Source organism: Castor canadensis, chromosome 2 (assembly GCF_047511655.1).
Source record: "Castor canadensis chromosome 2, mCasCan1.hap1v2, whole genome shotgun sequence".
Taxonomy (NCBI): Eukaryota; Metazoa; Chordata; class Mammalia; order Rodentia; family Castoridae; genus Castor; species Castor canadensis.
This window is the reverse complement of record NC_133387.1, coordinates 866,989-886,718: the sequence shown is the minus strand read 5'-3', so window position 1 is coordinate 886,718 and position 19,730 is coordinate 866,989. Positions and strand designations below refer to the sequence as shown.

The 19,730-nt window shown below is 49.3% G+C and overlaps 1 protein-coding gene across 3 annotated transcripts in view; it reads right to left on the bottom strand.

Annotated features, from left to right (window-relative positions):
* The window catches only part of Ptprn2 (protein tyrosine phosphatase receptor type N2), a 711,256-nt gene that overhangs the window by 431,917 nt on the left and 259,609 nt on the right, over window positions 1-19,730 (bottom strand). For all 3 annotated transcript variants that reach the window (XM_074059905.1, XM_074059913.1, XM_074059920.1), the window contains 2 exons: window positions 17,369-17,471; window positions 5,382-5,544 (listed from right to left, as the gene is read on the bottom strand). In XM_074059905.1, the coding sequence (XP_073916006.1) occupies window positions 5,382-5,544; window positions 17,369-17,471 (266 nt within the window). The remainder of the gene's footprint in view (window positions 1-5,381; window positions 5,545-17,368; window positions 17,472-19,730) is intronic.

The following is a 19,730-nucleotide window of genomic DNA, read 5'->3' as shown; positions in this document are numbered from 1 at the left end:
GTGCCAGGTCCTCACCTTGCCAACACGTGGGGACATTATGACAGGGTTGTGGTGCTGTGACAATATGGCTTAATTTTCATTTCTTTGGTGAAATTGGTGTCGAGCATTCCTCAAGAGTGTATTTGCTCACTGTAACTATCTCACAGCTTTGATATTTTAAAGTACATTTGAAATTTTTCAGTATCTAACTGTTGCTAGCCTCCAAGAATACAATCGAATTTTTATATTGACCTTCATTCTGTACTTGCTAGTTTCAGTAGTTTTTTTGTGGACCAAATTTTCTACAAAAGTTACTGTATAATCTAGATAACTTCTCTTTCTTTTTCTTGCCTTATTGCACTGGCTGGGACATCCAGTGAAGGTGGAGCATAAGGAGGACGGGTACCTTTGTCCAACAGTCTTTAATCATGAACATTCAGCCCATCACCCCTCCATATAGGTTAGATGAAGGTTTCGATCAGGAATGGATGTTGGCTTTTGTCAGAGGCTTTCTCTGCATCAATTGAGTGTTGTACGGTTTTCTTTTTCTCATTGCTATGGTGAGTTTTGTGGATTGGTTTTTAAGTAATAAATTGGCCCTGATACCTGCTGGGGTAGATCTCTCTTGATTGAGATGTATTGTCCTTCTCATGTTGCTGGATTTGACTTTGCAAAAACTGTCTAGGATTTTTGCTCCTGTGTTTCTGAAGGTCAAGGATGTACAGTCTTCAACAAATTCATGATTTTCATCTGTTGAAACTCATGAAGACATTTTATGAGTAGGCATACAATCTACCTTGGGAGATACTCTGTGTACTTGAAAAGAATGTGTATTTAGTGGTTTTGGGGTGTGTCACTCAGTAAGTATTGGTGAGAGCAGGTTAGCTTGTGGTGGCAATCAGTTCTATATCCTCACTGAGAGTGATCTACTTGTTTAGTCAGTCTTTGAGGGAGGAGAGCTGAAATCTCTAAGGTTGCAGAGTGGACATTTCTGTCTTAGGGTGCTCATGCTTCTGCTTAATGTGTCTGAAGCGCTAACATTAGGTTCACAGAGATTTCTCTGTCACCTAATGAACTCCAGGCCTCGCACTCTACCACCTTGAGCTGCACCCCAGCCCTTTCGTAGCTGGGGTGACAGGCACATGCCATAAATTTTTGCCCAGGTGACCTCAAGCTGCTATTCTCCTGATCTCTGAAGAGCTGGGATTATAGGTGTATGCCACTGCACAGGACCTGAATTGAATTTAATCACTGTAAAGATGTCTCTTCTACCTCTGACGGTGCTGTTTCATCTGACATTGATAAGCCATCCCAGCTCTCTTACATCCCATTGTATACCTCCTCTGCCGTCTTACTCTCATCCTACACCTTTCTATTTCATGTGCTTTGGTCTTAGTAGAAGTACTTGGGACTCATTTTTCATTCTCACCTATTTAAACATCTCTTTAGCCCATCTTATATAATGGATGATGGGTGTGGGCCTGAGTCCACCCTCCTCCGCAGGACTTCAGCCTGGGCTCCATGGGACTCTGGGGCTCTGTAGTCAGCTGTCCATCTCCTGAACCATTCAGTCGGCCTCACAGCTGCTCATCCATCTCCGAGTTGCCAGGCCCTCCCACCCTGTCCTGTTTTCTACCTCCTGGGGGCTGCTCTTTACCACCTGCTGCCTGTCCTGGACTCTCAGGGCTGGAGCTCCTGCGTGGGTCTCCTCAGCCTTCTGCAGGAAAGGGTCCCACTCATTCCACACAGCCTGCCCCCAGCTCAGACAACTGTCCACTGACAGGTCTGCCTGCAGGTCACCCTGCTGCGTCACTCTGCAGGGAAGGGGCTAAGGCCTCTCCTCCTACAATGAGCTCACACCATCTGGAACCATTCTGTGGGCTTCTGGACCTCTGCAGCTGGCTGGTGGCCTCTCAGCAGCTGTGGCTCTCAGCTCCTCTGGTTGCTCATGTCAGGGTGGGAGTGGGAGGTCTCTAGACCCTGTGTTTAGAGCCCATCCACATCGTCAACAGGGGACTTCTAGTTGTCCTTCCAGTGTCCATCCTCCCTGTCACTTGCCCATCCCATTTACGTGTCTGTACTTTGGGCAGTCCCTCCCTCACTGCACTTGGTCTCTTTCCAATCATATTAGTGCTGGTTTTTGTCTCTGATACCTAGTAAGGCTGTAAAATCCTAGAGGGCAGGGGCTAACCTCTACCTTTCTAACCCAGCACCCAGCGCAGTTCCTTATCCATCAAACATGTTTTTAAAATGCTTTGAAAATAACTCAATTAATGGTATTGCCCGGTAACGAACTTCAGCTTGACATTCTTCAGTGGCCTAGTGAAATGGGGACCGATGCTCCATGTAATGACGAAGGGGTGAAGCAGGGGCTTTGCAGTGTTCTGTAGAACCATAACGGACTCTGAGCTATGGCTATTCTAGTCAATGAAACAAGAAGTTGGGCGCCTGGCTATCAATGCAGCAGCAGTGCTCGCTCTGGACTCGGCAATCAGTAAGGGTTCAGGCAGCGTGTCAGCACAGCAGGCTGTGGCTCTGACTTAAGAGGGCAGGTGACTTTGTCCCCTATGCTTCTGTTAGGAATGATCAGTACGAGAACCCCTAAGATGATAAATTCAGAATATGTCTCTGACTATGTATCCTGGAGTTAGATTCCGATGGCAGACACTTAGGAAAACGTGATTTGTACATAATTCATTGGAAACTGGTTGCACCTTGAAAGACCATCAGTGGCTGAAGTTTAAATTGCCAGGTGAAATATTTCATCCCCAGCTGGCCAGAGTCCACAGTCGCCCAGGGAATCTGATTGTGGCTTCCTCTGCTTCCTTCTGTCTTTGCTCATTAGAGAGATGATTAAGCTTTCTCATTTAAACACATGACAGCAAAAATAATGAGTTCTGGGTTTTCATGCAGAAGCATCAGTCTTAACACAGAAGAAAAAAGACCTAAGCCAAAAATGCCATCCAGTGCTCAGTTTCTGAACAACCTTGTGGCCGTCACGTTTACACGGTCCTGTGATAGGACGACCACCACAGAATTCATCGGTTCACACAGGCTTTCGAAATGGACAGGAGGGCTTATGAGCAATGGCACTGGACAGCAGGCATCAACTGGTTGTGATCACTGCAGCCTGTTGCACCCTGATGGGAGGGAGTTTCAAAGATCACAGAAGCCAAAGTATGCTGACGGGTGCTGACCACCGCTGCTGCTCAGTATGGAAGCAGTGGGCATGTGGGCAGTGGCTGCTGCCCCTCCTCTGCATGGCCTTGACTCAGGGAGAGTCACAGTTCATGGATGTACCATGAGACATCCCAGGAGTCCTTCACGGGCACCTGAAGACATCAGTGTTTCAATAGAGTCAGCTGCACCTTGACCCCACATGAGAAAAGGTTTGAGGACATAGAGGACTGAGAAGTTGAACAACTTTCCCAGGGCCACAGAGCATCAGGAGGAACAAGGTCATCGTGCCCTTCACTGACTCCCCTGAGAAAAGATCCACGTGAGACCCACCTCTACCCTCATGGTATCTAGTTGTGTACCTGCAGGTAGAAAGCCCACAGTCACTATTAGTGAATGAATAAAATCTTCAGGTTTCATACTTAAAAAGTAGACCAGGCTCACTTGGGCAGGGTGCCCACAAGGGTGCCTGCCCATAGTTCATGGGAAAGGCCTTCGTTTGAATCTTTCCTCTGCCACTGTCTGAGCAAAGGTGGGTCCAGGCACCAGCAATATCCCTGTGTCATCTCGACCCTACTTCCAGGGGCTCTAGAACCCTGTCACCTGCAGTCTGAGAGGCTCAGGACTCCCACACAAACATACACCCACACGTATACCAGCAATGACTCTATTAGCCCAGCTACACATTCCCCTGATACAGGAGACCTGGCCCTCTGCCCCAGGAGTAAAGCAGACATGGCAGAGGTACAAATCAGTTGCTGCACTGGGGCAGTTGGTCTGGAACCCTGTGGCCTCTGTGTGCATCTGGGCCAGCATCAGGACTGTCCCATGGCCACTGGCCGCCTGGCCTCTAGGCTCAAATGTCATGAAGTACCTCCTAACAGAACTTGAGGGTGATGGTGGAGGGCAGCAAGAAGGAGTCATTGCAGGAGTCTCTAGAGGACAGCTGGATGGCAGACCTGACCTCTCCCTGGGGTTGGCTCCTCACAGTAGAAGTGGACAGTTCCCCATCCAGCATGTAAGGCCACAGTCCACTATGAAAAACATGTATCTCCAGATCTCATTGATCCTGAATCAATCTGCAGGATTCTTCCACTGAACCTCTGAGAAGAACTTGACCTTTAGGTCATGGGTTTTGTCCAGGTCGGCAGCCTAGGCAATTCTAATGGCTTGCTTTCAGGAAAATAATTTAAAATATTGGCCCAAGGTGCTCCCTGTGTATTTTCCAGAGCTATAATCACTCTCCTATGAAACCCTAGTACAGTTTAGGGAGAAGTGCATAGGCATCCTCACCATCCACGGACATACTTCTGTCACATCTGAGTCAACGAAACTGATTTCTGGAGAAAGTGCTGACCATGGCTGTCAAAGGCCAACACCCCAGGATCATCCACGGGGTCCTTGGGCTCCAAATAGCCTTCTCCCAGTGCCCTTCACACAAAGCTGTCCTAAAAACATTGTGCCATACCACACTTTTCCACTAAGTAAAGGCCCATTGAGACTCTGGTTCAACAACTCTAAAGCCTGCCCCTGAATAGGTTTCACATCCCGAACAGGCCCCAGGGCAGCTTCTGTCCCAGTCTCAATTGAGCTTCTGACCGAGTACTGACTGAGCCTGGACAAAAGGGTGAGTTGCTCACTGTCCAAGCCTTAGGTCTTGCTGGGCACCCACTCATTTGTACCTACCCCAGTACCCACAGGCAGGCAGTCCTTCTGCCACCCAGGATACCTACCTTGGATGCTTTCTGGGACATCAGTCCCCAGGGATGCAGCAGATGCAGCACAAAAACTAGGACAGCAGGGCACCTGACCTAACTGCAGCCACACTCAGGGTCCTCATGTCCTCGCCCTGCCCGTGCCACATGGCCACTGCTGTCCTGGGTGCTCTGCTCTGTGTACTCAGTTGTTGGCTATCTGGAGTGGTGATACCTTGTCCCAAAGAAGAGCTCCTGGGTCCTGCCCTGAGCTGTCAGGATGCCACTGGCCACAGCAGGCTGACAGCTGTGGTGAGGCCTCTACAGCACTTACTTGGAGCACGCGTGGCTCTAGAGCCTGGAGCCTCCCTGCACACAGCCTAGCCATTTCCTATATTGTCCACTGCCTGGGATAAACAGGAAAGTCAGGGAGCCTGAGCACTTTGACCCACTCAGACACCTGCACTTGGAGAGAGCCAGGCAAGCAGGGGAAAGACCACCCAGACCACAGCAGGAAGCTATAAGCATCACCTTGGCCGACAGTGTCTCCTGCTCCACCCTGGTGTGCACACTTGAGGTCGTGGCCTGGGACAGAAGCCCCAGGTAGGACAGGAAGTGCTGAAGGGTCTTGGCCAGGGCCACCTCGTTCTCCAGGCCATATAGCCGATCGTTACCAACATTCTGTTGTGAGGTCCTGAAAAGTGAAGAAAACCACCAATCAGTGCTGCATGGTGTTACGTGTAGATTGGGAGGTGTGTGAGGTGTGCAAGGCATGGGGTGTGGGGCTTGGGGAGTGTGAGGGGTATGTAGTGTGGGGTGTCCGTGGTGTGGAAAGTGCATGGTGCGGTGTGTAGGGGGTGTGGCGTGGTATGGGAGGGAGCCTGTAGCCATCCATGCTTTGCCTCTTGTTGACTGCCAGCTGGGCTTTCTCATAGAACCTCTTGTCTCACTGTGGGGGGACAGTACCTATCGTGAGCCACTATGGAACTGAGTAGTGGCTCCCAGAGGACCTCATACTCATCAGGCTCCCCACAGTGTCCCTCTAAGGACAGGAGACAAAACTAAAACACGGAAACAGAGGACAAAGACAAGTATGGTACACACTGCAGGTGCAGAAAGAATTCTGAGAGAGACAACAAGTGAGCAAGACGGGGGACAGGTGTAGAGGAGGTCCAGGCATGGATCCCCACAGACCTCCAGCAGGGCCCAGCTCTGCTGCCGGCTTGGTTGTAACCCAGTGAAGATGACTTCTAACGTACAGTGCCAGTGGGTGCCCTCAGTGTGTACTGAAATGCTGCAGCAGCATGGGTGATGAATACAGTCCCGTGGCCCCTCCATGGATCCCCTGCCATCACCCGGTCACTCCATTCTCATCCTGCCACGAACCTACACATCTGGGCACTCTGTTGGCATGATGGACATGGGGGAGCAGAAGTGACAAGGATAAGACCATGGAAACCCAGGCCTGAGTGACAGAAGGGCCACAGTCTGTGGAGAACAGACTGAATCTGGTAAGTTGACCATGCTCAAAGTCAAGAGAATGACAGGTGCCACAGCAATCAGTCACTCTCAGAAAGGTGTCCAGAGATTGGCCAGGCAGCCACGGAGCCCACAGAGGGGCTGAAAGCCAGGGTGATGGGCCGACTTTGCAGGCCCATATTCAGCATGGGGGTGGGGGGTGGGTGGAGAGAGCTACAGGCTTCCAGCTGAGGTTGACATGGCTGAGGTGAGCTGCTCTCAGGCTTCTGCCCAGGAACAGTCCATCTGCCCCACCTGCCCCACCTGCCCCACCTGCCCCACCTGCCCTGCCTCACAGACTGGCCCTGGGTCCTGAGAACCCAAGCCCAGCTGCCTGGAGCCCCCTATCCTGGCTCAGGCCTTTGATTTTGTGCTCATCACTTATCCCACAGGGCCTTGAGGATGTCTCCTAAAGGAGGAAGGACATTCAAACAGGACGACTGGCCTTCTAGCAAAACTGTGTACATAAGTACAGCTTTAATACATTCTAATACATGTTCCTCACTTCTAAGAAGAGGAACAGCCTCAAAGGGCCCAGGTGTAAATGGCTGGGAAGTGCTGACCATAGAGCTTTGGATTCTGATTACTTTCAGTTTTTATTGTCGAATACATAAAAGACGAGACGGGGACTAGTCAGAGAAGTAGTCGTCTGAGCCAGCGTGGGCCTCCCTTCCCCGAGTTTGCTGGGCAGCCTTGTGCTCCAGAACGTTCCCCATCAGAACTGTGCTGGGCTACAGCCATGGTCCCTCCATGCAGACCTGTGCCATGGCTGGCGGTCCAGCCTCTTCCTGCCGATGCACATCCAGCTGTCACAGCCAGGCCTGCCCATTCCTTGTCCTCCACCCAGAGGGAGGCTGCTCCCAGCTGGGGGCCAAGACAGGCCCACATTCAGGGCCAAGGTGGAGGAGTGGGTGGGAGCAGAGGCTTCAGAGCTGGGCCTGTCCCCTCCTTGGCTCACTCTGCAATTTTTGCCAGATCCTGGCTGACACAAGGAGGCAGGAATCACCAAGTGAGTGGAGTAAAGTGGATATTTTCAGATTCCAGAGCTGCTGCAAAGATAGCCCAGCGGTCCTGTATTCTTGGCTCAGTTCCCCTCATGTTAATATTAATTGATTCTGTTCTATTTCTTTTGTTGGCTTATTAGCCATAAATCTTTGTTTTGTAACCTTAGTGGTTGCTTCAAAGTGTGTGGCGTTCATGTTTAACTTTCCAGGCTGTCTGTAGGTGCCATCACTCATGCATCACGTGAAACACATACAAGAAACCAGCGTATGCGTTGCCATCCTGATGCTGGCCTCAAAGTAACAATTTATGTTGTCATAAACTATGTTTACAGCTACTTATGCCCCCGGGATACATTGTTTAAACAGTCAAGTCTTTAGGTGTGATTGAAACAACAGGCAGCAATGACATCTCTGTGCATGGGTTCACAGCCAGCATTTGCAGCACACTGTCGCATCTGTTTGTCCCCTTTCCCAGGCTCTCTGTCTGTCTGTGTCCCCTGCCCAGCTCCACATCTGTTTGTGCCCCCTTCCTGGTTCCACATTTGTCTGTCCCTCCTCCCCCAGCTTTGCACCTGTCTGTTCCTCCTCCAAGCTCCATGTCCATCTGTTCCCCCTCCTGGGCTCCGCATCTGCCAGTGCCCCCTCCCCTCCTTGGCTCCGGTTATTGTGAGAGGGGTCTGCATTCTTCATCCCTCTCCCTCACCACAGGACTGGGACTCTTCCTCACACTCATCATGGGCTTTGAGCAATTTGATTATGATGTTTCTTGTTTCTGTGTTTCTTTTTCTTTGGGCTCATCAAGCATCTTGATCCCTGAGTTCATATAATTTTCACCATGTCAAAACAATTTTGTTCAGTTCCTCAATGTTTTCTGTGCCTACTAACTCCCCTCCCTGGGCCTCCAATTACAAGTATATTTGGCCTCCTGCAATTGCCTCATGGCTCAGTGGTGATGCTTCTTTTTTAAATTATCTATCCTCCGTTTCCTTATGGCCAAGTCTCCAGGTTCTCTAATATTTTCTGCTGTTAGCTCTGTCTGCGTGTCCTCACTTCCTACCTCTCACATGTGTCCATCTAATGGATGGACCTTCTAGGTTTTATTCTCCTGATGCTTTTCCTGTCTGGTGATCCTTGACTAGACATCACCACTGTGAATGTCACCTTACTGGGTGATGGATATTTTTGTATTTTCATAAATCTTTTATTCTTTTTTGTTGGCCTTGAACTCCTGATCCTCTGGCCTCAGCCTCCCAAGTCTGTGATTATAGGCATGTACTACCACATATACCTTCCATAAACCTCATGTAACTCTACTCTGGCATTTCAGAGTTCTTGGGCGCAGCTCCAGCCTTCCTTTTGGGTCTCGCTTTTAAACTTAGCATGGCAGGATCAGCAGCATGTACCTGTGAAGAATTTTCCCCATCACAGAGACAAGACTCCTGTGAGCATTCTGCCCGTTCTCTGCATGTGGTGAGTCCTTCTTGTCTGAGGAGATGGCACCACATGCCATTGTAGAAAGGCCAGTGCATCCCAGTCAGCCCAGTGACTGCTGCACATCTCCAAGGCTCTCCCTGCTGTTGACACAGCGACCTGCAACCTGGAGTGGCTTTGTTTCCCCTACACTTATTTCTCCTTCTGGACATTGGCAGCCCCCCAGCTCCTGCTGTGCCAACCTGACCTCTCTAGGTAGTGACCTGGGACCATCTGAGGGCTCCTGTTTGTTTTCTGACTCACTGGCCACTGGCCTCATTCCTGGTATCCAGGTACCTAAAGGCCCTATGTCATTGGTTTGGCCTGTTTGTTTCAGGTGTCAGAGAAAAGTGTCCCTGTTACGTATCATGGCCAGAAGCAAGAGTGAAGTTTAGTTCTTTGCAGTCCTAAATGGGACCTGATGGCGTCCGCTGTGAGAGGTGAAATGGACAGGTAAGACACCATCACACAGTGGACACTGTTCATCAGTTACCAAGAATGAATGGCTAACCAGCAACAAGGCAGCACAGACCTCAGAAATCTCTACTGAGTGGAAGGTGCTGTGTCCACTGAGTCTGCACCACTGGGCACCATTTGTGTGATGTTTGCAACTACAGGAAGCCACACATGTGGGCAGAAGTCAGAGCATGTTTGCAGTAGAGCAAGGGCCTCCTGGACAATGCACGAGTGGACTCCGGGTGATGGAAAGGCCTCTGCTTGTCAGATGCTTATTTTGGAAGTTGTCCAATCATACACTTGAGACCTGCCATTTCACAGAATGCAAAATTCATCTGACTAAAATGTCCCCAAGGCCCCTGGAGAGTGTTGTCACCCAGCTGTGGCCCCTCCAGAAATGGCACTCCAGGGGGTCTGCAGCCCTTCATCTGCACCCAGGTTTGAGGTGCATTCCAAGCTGACCCCCGCTGGCCCACCTGTTCAAGCTGGCCACCTCTGAAGATGAAGCAGACATCAGTCCTGCTCTGGGTCCTTGTCACAATGCATAGAGCCCAACTCCTCCCCTGCTGTCCTCTGAGTCCACTGCCTATGAGCTAGTGCAACCAGAGCTGCAGGGCCACTTTCTAGTCAGCTGGATGCTCTCTGGGCACCTGAGGCTCTCACTAGCTGACTGGAGTCTGGCTGGGCTGGAGTCCAGTGCCCCCTTTGCCTGGGCACCATTGGCTCCTTTGATTCAAGCTGGACATCATCTCTGTATAAAACAAGGGAACTGAGCCCAGAAAATGATGCAGTAACACAGTGACCCAGCTCTGGGTCCCCTGAAATTGGACAAATGGAATTGCCTTCCTCACAGCAGAATCGAGATCCATCGACCCCACCAGCTTTCCCATTCCCAGCCTCAGAGTGGGCAGGAAGGGGCCCATGGTCAGGCCATGCAGCAAGCACCTCAGGTGCTGTTGGCCCCAGCACCTGCTACCTCCTGGCTCCCCCGGGGCCAGGAGAGACGTCCTTTTACCACTGGTTGATCCAGTGCCATGTTGCAGCCCAACAGGGAGAAAGGCACTTTCTCCCTCTTGTCACCAGGCTGAAATGCTCTTTGCTCTCACTGTGACAAGAAATTTGGCAGTGGTCACATGATGATCCTACCATTCAGTGTGTGTGTGTGTGCACGCACTGATGTTCCCATGTACAGATACGGGTTCACACGCCGACATTTGTCCTGGTTCGCATTTTCTCAGTAGAATAGCTCCTGGTTTTCAACACCAGATTTCCTAGAGTACAACTGTCTTTCATCACAAAGCTTCATACAAAATTCACTTACACTTTATGTTCTGCACACAGCCCAAACGTAATGTTTTCGTTCAATACATCTAGTGACCCTGTGTCTTAACGATGTCACGTGAGGTGGTTATGGAAGATTGCACTCATGGCTTGTTTGAACTCAAAGCCTTCAGGTTTTGGACGTTTCAGATTTCACATTTTCAGGTTGGAGAGATTCAATCTAAATGTATATTTCTCTTTCACAGAATTCAGTTCTACATTTGGAACAAAATCAGATGCAAAAAAAGTCTGTGTCACCTCCAAGGATGATGGGGCGACATGGTCATTCAGACAGAGGTGTGGCTCGGGTGAGCAGGCGCTGGTGAGGTGGCAGGAACTGTGCCCATGCAGGTACCAGGAGACAGCACTTCCTGTGACTTCCCTGCTTACACGTGGCTCACACACTTATAAAACGTATTTCAGGCAGAGGTAACTCATTACAAACTCCCCACTTAGAGTTTACTGGAATTTGGCTTCCAGCCAGTGCCCCCATGTGGACTATCCGGTTTTCAAGAATGGACCACTAATGTGTGCAAAATCTGTATATATTTGCAAAATCTGTACATAGGGAGAAGCAAAGCAAGCCACAATGCAACATCATCTAACCCCGGGGAGGACGGCTATTACCAAAAGGACAAAATTATTAAGAAATGCTGGTAAGGTGTGAAGAAAAGGGATCTCACACACTGTGGGGGTGGAAATTAGTATGACTATTATGGAGAACAGTACAGAGGTTCCTTAAAAACATGAAAATAGACAGGTAAAGTGGTACACGCCTCTAATTCCAACTATTCAGGAAGATGAGGTTAGGAGGATAATGGTTCAAGGCCAGCCTGGGCAAAAAGTTGGCAAGACCCCATCTCAACAAAAAAGCGAGGCTTGGTAGCGCTACAATCCTATCTATGCCTCCTGCATAGCTGAGGATCATGGTTCGAGGGCAGTCCTGGGCAAAAAGTGTGAGACTCTACCTGAAAAATAACCTAAAACAAAAAGAGCCATGAGTGTGGCTCAAGTGGTAGAATGCCTGCATAGCAGGCACAAGGCCCTGAGTTCAAATCCTAGTACCAACCAAAAAAAAAAAAACACTGAAAATCAATCTACTTTGTGATCCAGCTGAACTACGTCTAGTTATCCGTCCAAAGGAAATGAAACCAGCATACTGGAGATTTACAGCAGCACTGCTCACAACAGCCAACTTACAAAATCAACTCAGGAGCCCATCATGGATTGGATGGGTAAGAAAATGTAGTGGATATGCACACAATGGAATATTATTTAGCCTTAAAGGAAAATGAAATCCTGTTATCTGTAGCAAAATGGATGGAACTGGAGGACATTAGGTTGAGGAAAATAAGCCAGATACAGAAAGACAAATGCTACACGTTTTCTCTCACACAAGAATGCTGAAAAAAAACAAAGTCAATCTGAGTGTACAGTAATGACCCTAGAGTTGGAGGGAGGGGGTGGAGAGGGACTGGGTCACGGAACCAGAGCAGTTAGGTAGCAGACCTCGGTTCTGGTGTCACACGGCACAGTGGGTGAGGATGGTTCACTGCAGCTCTTAACACGTGGTGAAGATGTGAAGTGAGTAGCTCGAAGGCCTCACACAGGAAATGTCAGTCACCCAACTCTGTCACTCGTCCCTTAACCTGTGCGCTTAGTACCCGTCAGCCAACAGAGATGCTCTTAACCGAGGCTTATGAGAACACTGCCTCAAGCTCATCACCTCGGTTAACAAAGCCGTCCTGTTCTTACGTCTAGTGGTTTTCAAGGCGGATTGGATCAGGCTTTAACAGGCGCGTTAACTCACAGGAGAAGCCCATTCTTTCACCTCGCATCGTGGTGTGGCTTCCCCGGCCATTCCTAATGGTAAAATTTCATGTCCTATGTCACCTGGGCGTAACTGAACTGAAATCAATGTACTCGCCTAGTATGTCGCCTGTTTTTCTCAAGTGCTAATTGATGCAGGTAGCGCTGGCTCACAAATGTGCCTTTAATCCATGTTACTGGACTTTCCTGGGCCTCACCCACTCATGGGGGCCTTTGTGACACTGCAAAGCGTGGTGGCGATGAGAGTTCGTCACTATGCTGCACAGCGTTGCAGATTGACTTTTACCCGGCATCAGGCCCCATGTAGCCGAGTTTACAGACTGTTCTCCCTCTAAAAGGGGAAAGCGTCTCACACCACAGAACTTTTCTTTTTTGGTGGGAATGGGGTTTGAACTCAGGGCTTTGCACTTGCAAACTGCTCTACCACTTGAACCACACCTTCAGTCTATTTTGCTCTGGTTATTTTGGAGATGGGGGTCTCTCGAACTATTTGCCTGGGCTGGTCACGAACCTCAATCCTCCTGATCTCAGCCTCCCAAATAGCTGGGATTACAGACAGAGCTACCATGCCTGATGCTTTCCTCTGTTCTCTTCTGCCCTTGAGGCTCTGGGGCATGAGATGCTCACAGTTGTCATCCAATTTTTCAGAGACAAGAACCACATTAAGAACAAACATAGGCCAGGTGCTATGGCTCATGCCTGTAATCCCAGCTACTTGGGAGGCTAAGATCAGGAGGACTATGGTTCAAAGCCAGCCTGGGCAAATAGTTCGGGAGTTCCTAGCTTGAAAATGCCCAACACGGAAAAAAAACACAAGGTTGGCAGAGTTGCTTAAGCAGTAGAGCACCTGTCTAACAAGCATGAGACCCTGAGTTCAAACCCCAGTGCCCCCCACCAAAAAAGCAAACAATCACGGAATGAGCATGCTGGGAGCTGCCTCCTACTGCCCTCCTCAGTCACTTCAGCCACCCTCTCATTCCCTGTGGAGTTGCTGACCCTCATGATGGTCACCCTCGTCCTGGTTCCAGCTTAGGGCCATCAGCACTGAGCTGTACCCTCACTCCCTTTTTGTTTTTTAATTTTGAGATAGGGTCTTGCTCAGTTGCCCAGGCTGGTCTCAAACCTGCAATCCTCTTGCCTCAGCCTCCTGAGAAGCTGGGATTGCAAGGTTGCACCACCAGGCTCAGCCAATCTCATCTTTGCTCCTGAGTGAGTCACTGGTTTTTAACAGTTACTTAAACTCTCTAGTGATCAATTGTTGTGTATGAGGAACACCAACTATTTCATGGCTGATTCCTGCGAAGCTTCCAAGTGTAGAATGCTCTGAACCCATGAGACATGAAGAAAGCCAGGTGTAGTTACCATCTGATAACGCAAAAGGTCGCTCATTCCTGCCTGCCTTCATTTATTCAGCAATTGTGGACCAAGTGTGTGAGCATCAGGAAACCTGTCAGACAGCAGGGAAGGGACTGGGAGGATGGACGGGAAAGAGGAGGAAGCACACCCAGCCCTTGCTCACTAGGGAAATCAGTCCATAGGGAGGGATTCCTTTACTTCAGAGTGAAATAGATCTGTCACTTTACAAAATAGCTTGAAAACGGTATAGGGGCAAGGGCCACAAATGGATTCAAAATAAGACAAACAGTCATCAAAAACTAAAGAACACACTACAAACAGGCAGCCCATGGGGAGGGAAGCTGGGCGCAGCCGGTCTTCCAAGGGCTCCCCAAAGCCATGGACACTGCCTCTGAGAGCTGGCTTCACAAGGGAACTCCAGGTCAGGTTGTAAATGTGGCCCCTGCAGAAACCAAGGGACAGCAGCCGTGCAACCCTAATGCTAGGACAGGGAACCCTAGACAAGGCACTTAGCACAGCAAAGGCTCCAGCTAAATCTGCAGGCGTGGGGACCCCAGGAAGGGGCCTGACCCGGGCTGGACACAGAGCCGTCCAGAAAGCTCCAGAGACCCCCAGGAGAGATTCACAGGAACAGGGGTTGTCACAGAATTGCTGACAAGGACAAATGGACCTGGGTCACATAACCAGTATTTACATTCGTAAATAACTCTGCATTAATGTAGATATAAGAGTATAAGCTATATATAAAAATCTGTGTCCTGTAAACCATACAACTTTGAATCAGTCATAAAAAATTAGTGAAAGTCTGACTCAAACAGGCCACAAAGAAAACCTCAAAATGTTCCAAAAATTAAAGCCTGAATTTTTTACTGAAACTCAGTAGCATTAGGTCCAAATTTAAAGTTTAGAGGCAACATATAAACATGACAACTACAGGCATTTATGGTTTCACATACAAAATGGCAATTACAGATAATTTAGGGCAAAAACAGTAAGAACACACGAGTTGTGGAATGATGCCAAAACCACACCAAAGGCAATGGATATTGTATGACATCATCATTCTTTGCAAACAAACAAATAAAAACGTGAACAGAAGCTTTTATCAAAAACAGTAAGTCTAAGGATAGCAGAAAGAAGAAAATTCAAGTGACATTTTTTTTTAAAAAATTGTGTTACCTGGAGACAAGAAAAATTAAATTTACAATGCAAAGGGATTGTCAGCATGCATGGGCTGAACAATTTTTTAATTACAGTAGGATCACGTGTGTGACGCTGAGTTAGCACATTTGAAATCTCTCTGGAAAGGAGAGCTTTCTGCAAAAACACACGCCCTAAACTCATACAACAAAACTTGGGGCATAGCTCACTGAAAACTCTGGAAGACAATGAAAAGGCTGTAAGACTAACCTACAAAAAAGATCATTTAAAAAATGTACCTGGAGGAAGGTAATTTCAACAATAAAGAAAGTTTCTAGAACTATTCATATGACTCCAGGTGGAGCTGTGGATGTCTCTGTGGGGCAGGCTGGAGGCACGCACACCTTGAGAGGGAATGGGGTACAGTTTGATGAAGGCAAAAGTAGGGCTAAGGAGACCTGAGGGTTACAGTTCTTGGGATCCAGAGGAAACTGGGGAGAGGGCTAGGTCTTCCTGACCTTGAAGTCCCCAGTGAGTTCCAGCCTGTGCCTGGGTGAGGAGCCAGGGAAGGGGAGCCTGACCTCCCTCTTCTGTACCCACCATGGGCCACAATCCGGTGGTCAGACCTAAGCAAGCCAAAGGCCGAGGGTCCTAGGTGGACACACAGGCCAGGAAGCCCAGTTTTGGGAGCAGGGCATGGTGAGGGTGGGAATGAACAACTTCCAAAGGTGGCCTCTGTCTCTCCGTCCTTAGAGCTGGCTGGCTGGTGTCAGCCAGGATCCCTCTCAGGAGGAAAGAATGGAGGTGTCCAGCCTGGGTGAGTAAGCAGAGGGCTTTGTTTAGGTTTTCATTTGCAACTGTGTCTCACACCATCCCAGACACAGACCCACAAAAACACTTCTACAAGACGTGACAAATGAAAGTCACTAGCTTTAAATATGAAGTCCCCATGCTGAGGAAGAAAACCAGAAAAATGCAAGTGAGGCTTTATGCAGTCAATGACCACATAAAGGAAGTCATTACAAGACACCCACAAACAACACCCTAAGGTCAATGTATGCGTAAGTTAAGTCCTTAATCTCACTGATAATGAAAATTAAAACTACCGCTGTCACAGTAGCTCTTAAGAAGCATCCACACTCCCTGCTGTCAGGAACGTGAGGTCCAGGAATCTCTCCAGGTGTCACCTGGCACACTGGGACAGACTCTGGAGAGCTTTGGGGTGGTTCTGTGTCTCCCACCCTCAGAAGCTGCTTCTCGGTCACCTTCACTGCTTCCTGGGCTTCTTAGGAGCTCCTCTGGGCTGGGTCTTCCTGAGCCTCAGGTGTCTTGCTCAGCCCCTCGGCCTCCCCCACTACCCACTGCCTGTGTTTGCTGGAGCTCCCGGCTATCTAGACAGTTACACAATCCCCAAGTAGATCGAAGAGCAGCAGCAAGGACCTGGAGTCGCAGATGTGAGGGAAATCAAGGCAGCTCAAGGCAGACCTGCACTTAGGTGGGCTTTTGTTTTGTGTTATCTTTTTTACGGAAAAGTCTTCCTACAGTTACGGATTCAAAGGGCATTTTCTTCTCCGTACAGAAGGCATTAAAGTTCACAACCTGCAGAGTCAGTGTCCTGCCCAGGTGTGCTCTGTGCACGAGGGGCTGTCCCACAGTCTCCTGCTGTATTCACACCCCGGGTCCCACAGGACGTTGAGATGACCTTCACGGTGACTTGGGTGCATTTCTATTCAAATTACCTCATAGATGGGCAGAGGCATGAAGGCAGAGATCTACATTTTTGTGATACTGGGATTTTTCTACCTTAATGCTGCGGTTCTAGAATGTTCTTTATCAGGGAAATACTGACTATCGAAAGTAAACCTTCGGGGCTAAGGTCCTATCCCTGCTTTTAATCAGCACACTGGCCCAGGGCCCGGCACTTGCCCCCACTGTCTTGCAGTGCCTTGTCTTCGTGTTTCCTGTCCTGCAGAAGGGGTGGCTCAGTCACGACCTCATGCTGGCAGCATGGGTGAAATGAGAGGAAAGGTTTGCTCAGGACAGGCTGCTCTGCTTGGCGAGAGAAGGACAAGGACTTCCATGGCTTCATTCTGCTTTCAGTGCCAGAGTGAACATAATTCCCCAGTGAGGAACGGGATTTGTGAGCTGTCTGCACTCAACCCAGGTTCTGAAGATGTGGGGCCTTCCTCAGCCACGTGGGGTCACGTGACTCTCGACGCAGGGCGCCGTGTTGCAGAGACACCCTCATGCACCTTTCCCTCCTGGGCTGGGACCCAGCAGAGCGACAGTGTCTTCCCCACAGACACCCCAACTGTCTGCATCTTCACAAAGAGGGAGGATGCTTTGCTTCATTAAAAAACAGCCAAGCTTAGTGACGGGGCTGTGGATGGGGGGCAAGGAGAAGTAAGCTGAGGCCACACGTACCTGGCTGGGCTGGAAGCTTCTGGATGCCATGCAGAGGCTTTGGGGAGGTTCCTGAGCTCCTGGGCCATGACTCGCTGAGTGTAGTCATCCTGCCACGTGAGACCTGCAGGGAAAGGTGGAGGTTGAGGCACAGGTGCAGAAGTGCAGAGGTCTGCTGTCATCCCAGATGCTTCCCTCACGCCAGCAAGGCCAGCAACAATGCAAGCCTCCCCCCGTGGGCCGGCAAGATCTCCTCTTACCAAAACTCAGCTTCGCCAGACTCTAGACCAAAAGGACAGTCAATGCTTTGCTGTGGGTTTTAACAATAGGCACAGTAGGTGCCAGCTGTGGGCGGCCAGCGGCCGGGAGCCTTCTTGTTTAGAAGGGTCTTTTCCCAGTATGGAGATGGAAACATCTCCGTGCAGGGTTCGACCTCCTCCACAGGCTGCATGGACAGATTAGCCCAGCGCCCCCTGCCATGCCCCATCCTGCTTTCGAGCTGCGCGTTTGGCTGGGCCAGGGGCACTCTTCCTGTGAGGCGCCCATCGTGGCTAATGTACTGTCTTGGAGCCAATTACACTGTATTTACACTCAAATGTTGTGACAAAGAGCTTCCTAACAAGGGTGAAGCGGCTCTGAAGGCGAAATCCATGTGATTATGCGTTAATTACACGCACTGCGGATCACATGATAATTATGCTCAGAATTACCAAATAGCTCCCGAGAATAATTATTATGCAATTTGTACATTTTAGATCTTATGGTAACACTTCCACACTTAGAACTACCCCATGCAATTACCCATAATTATCTAATCACTAAATATCGTGTAATTACAGAGGTATATTTTTATGCCTTGTATTAAAACACATTACCAAAATCTTCAAATCAGGACGTGTGCACATGTGTGAGTGTGTGTGTACGTCAAGGAAGCCCAGAGCCCACACCAAACTCCTGATGTACTTAAAAGAAGTGCTCAGTAGATGTAAGCAACCTTCATGAATGCAATTTTTTTACATTTTAAGCTTAGAGATCAAATGGTAGGCATATTCCTGATTCCCAGGAGGCCCAAAGGCACAATTACCCAGGAGGACAGCCTCCTGGGCAGCTCTCTTTGACCTGTGACTCACTGCAAGGGGACCAGCCCCAGCCACTACTGCTCTTCCTCAGGATGGGGTGCTTAGCAATGGGGAAATTAAGGACCACAGGGCGCATGCATTCCTGAGGTGTTCCTAGGAACACTCTCACCAGAAAGCACACGTGAGATGTGCACACAATAGCTGGCATCTTGGATTTAGAAAATCAACATATTTTAAGCATGCCATTCCCCAAAGTCAGCCTTAATACTGATATTTACCAGGAAACAGGTAATCAAGGGCACAAGAAACTTTCCATGAAAAAAATTCACTTACAACATTTGGAGAACTGAAATTCATTAGCATTTTCAGCACTGAGCTCTGTCAGTTCTGGAGTCTGTGACAAGGGCTTAGCCCCGAAGGACAACAGCTGACCAGAAAGGAAAACCATCTATATGGCAGTCTGAGGAGGACCCTAGCCAGGGTCCCAAGCCTTCCTGGGAGGAAGCAAGAACTGTGTTCTTGGATAAAAACAAAAAATGTGATGACTAGGAGACTTCAGCGTCCCTGCCAGCTGCTCTGTGAGGCATGTCTTGAGGGAAGAGACTATTGGCTTCTGAAAAGATGGAGGAGACATGGCTTCACCTATTCCTTCACTAAGCACAACTAATGACTCTGGGCACAGAATAAGTAGAAGACTGAGGGAGAAACACAGGCAGTTGACCAAAGAATGACAGCATGGCGAGTGCCCTGGGGTTCTTTTGGCTCCCACATCCTAGACTTAAAGCTAAAGAGGCCATCGATCTAGAAACTCCCAGCCACACAAAGCCCAGCCAAAGCTGCCTCTCTCTTTTAGAAGCCAGGAAGGGGCAACTCAGCAAGACAGTGAGTGTCAGGCAATGGTGGACACCACAGAAGCACAGTCTCTCACCACCAAGACTGAGGGGCCAAGACTTCATCCTTTAGGATTCCTTGATGAGCACCCCATCCCCCAGACTCGGTGAAAGAAGGCTGACAGGAGAGTCAGAACCCCTAGGGTAAAGGGGAGACTATCTGGGGGTTGGAGCTCCCATCCCTCCCCACCCTCAGGTGTCAACAGAGGCCCAGAGAGCGCCTGGACTTCTACCTCCCCCTGTAGGAGATGAGGAGCACCCCATCTCTGCCCTGGTAGAGCAGTGCCAGAAAACACCAGTAAAAGTCCAGCCCCAAGGTTTAAATGAGAGCCAGAGTCTCATACTATACAAAAATGTCCAGGTTCCGGTAGAAAATCACTGGTTACACCACAAGACCGGGAAGAAATCAAATCA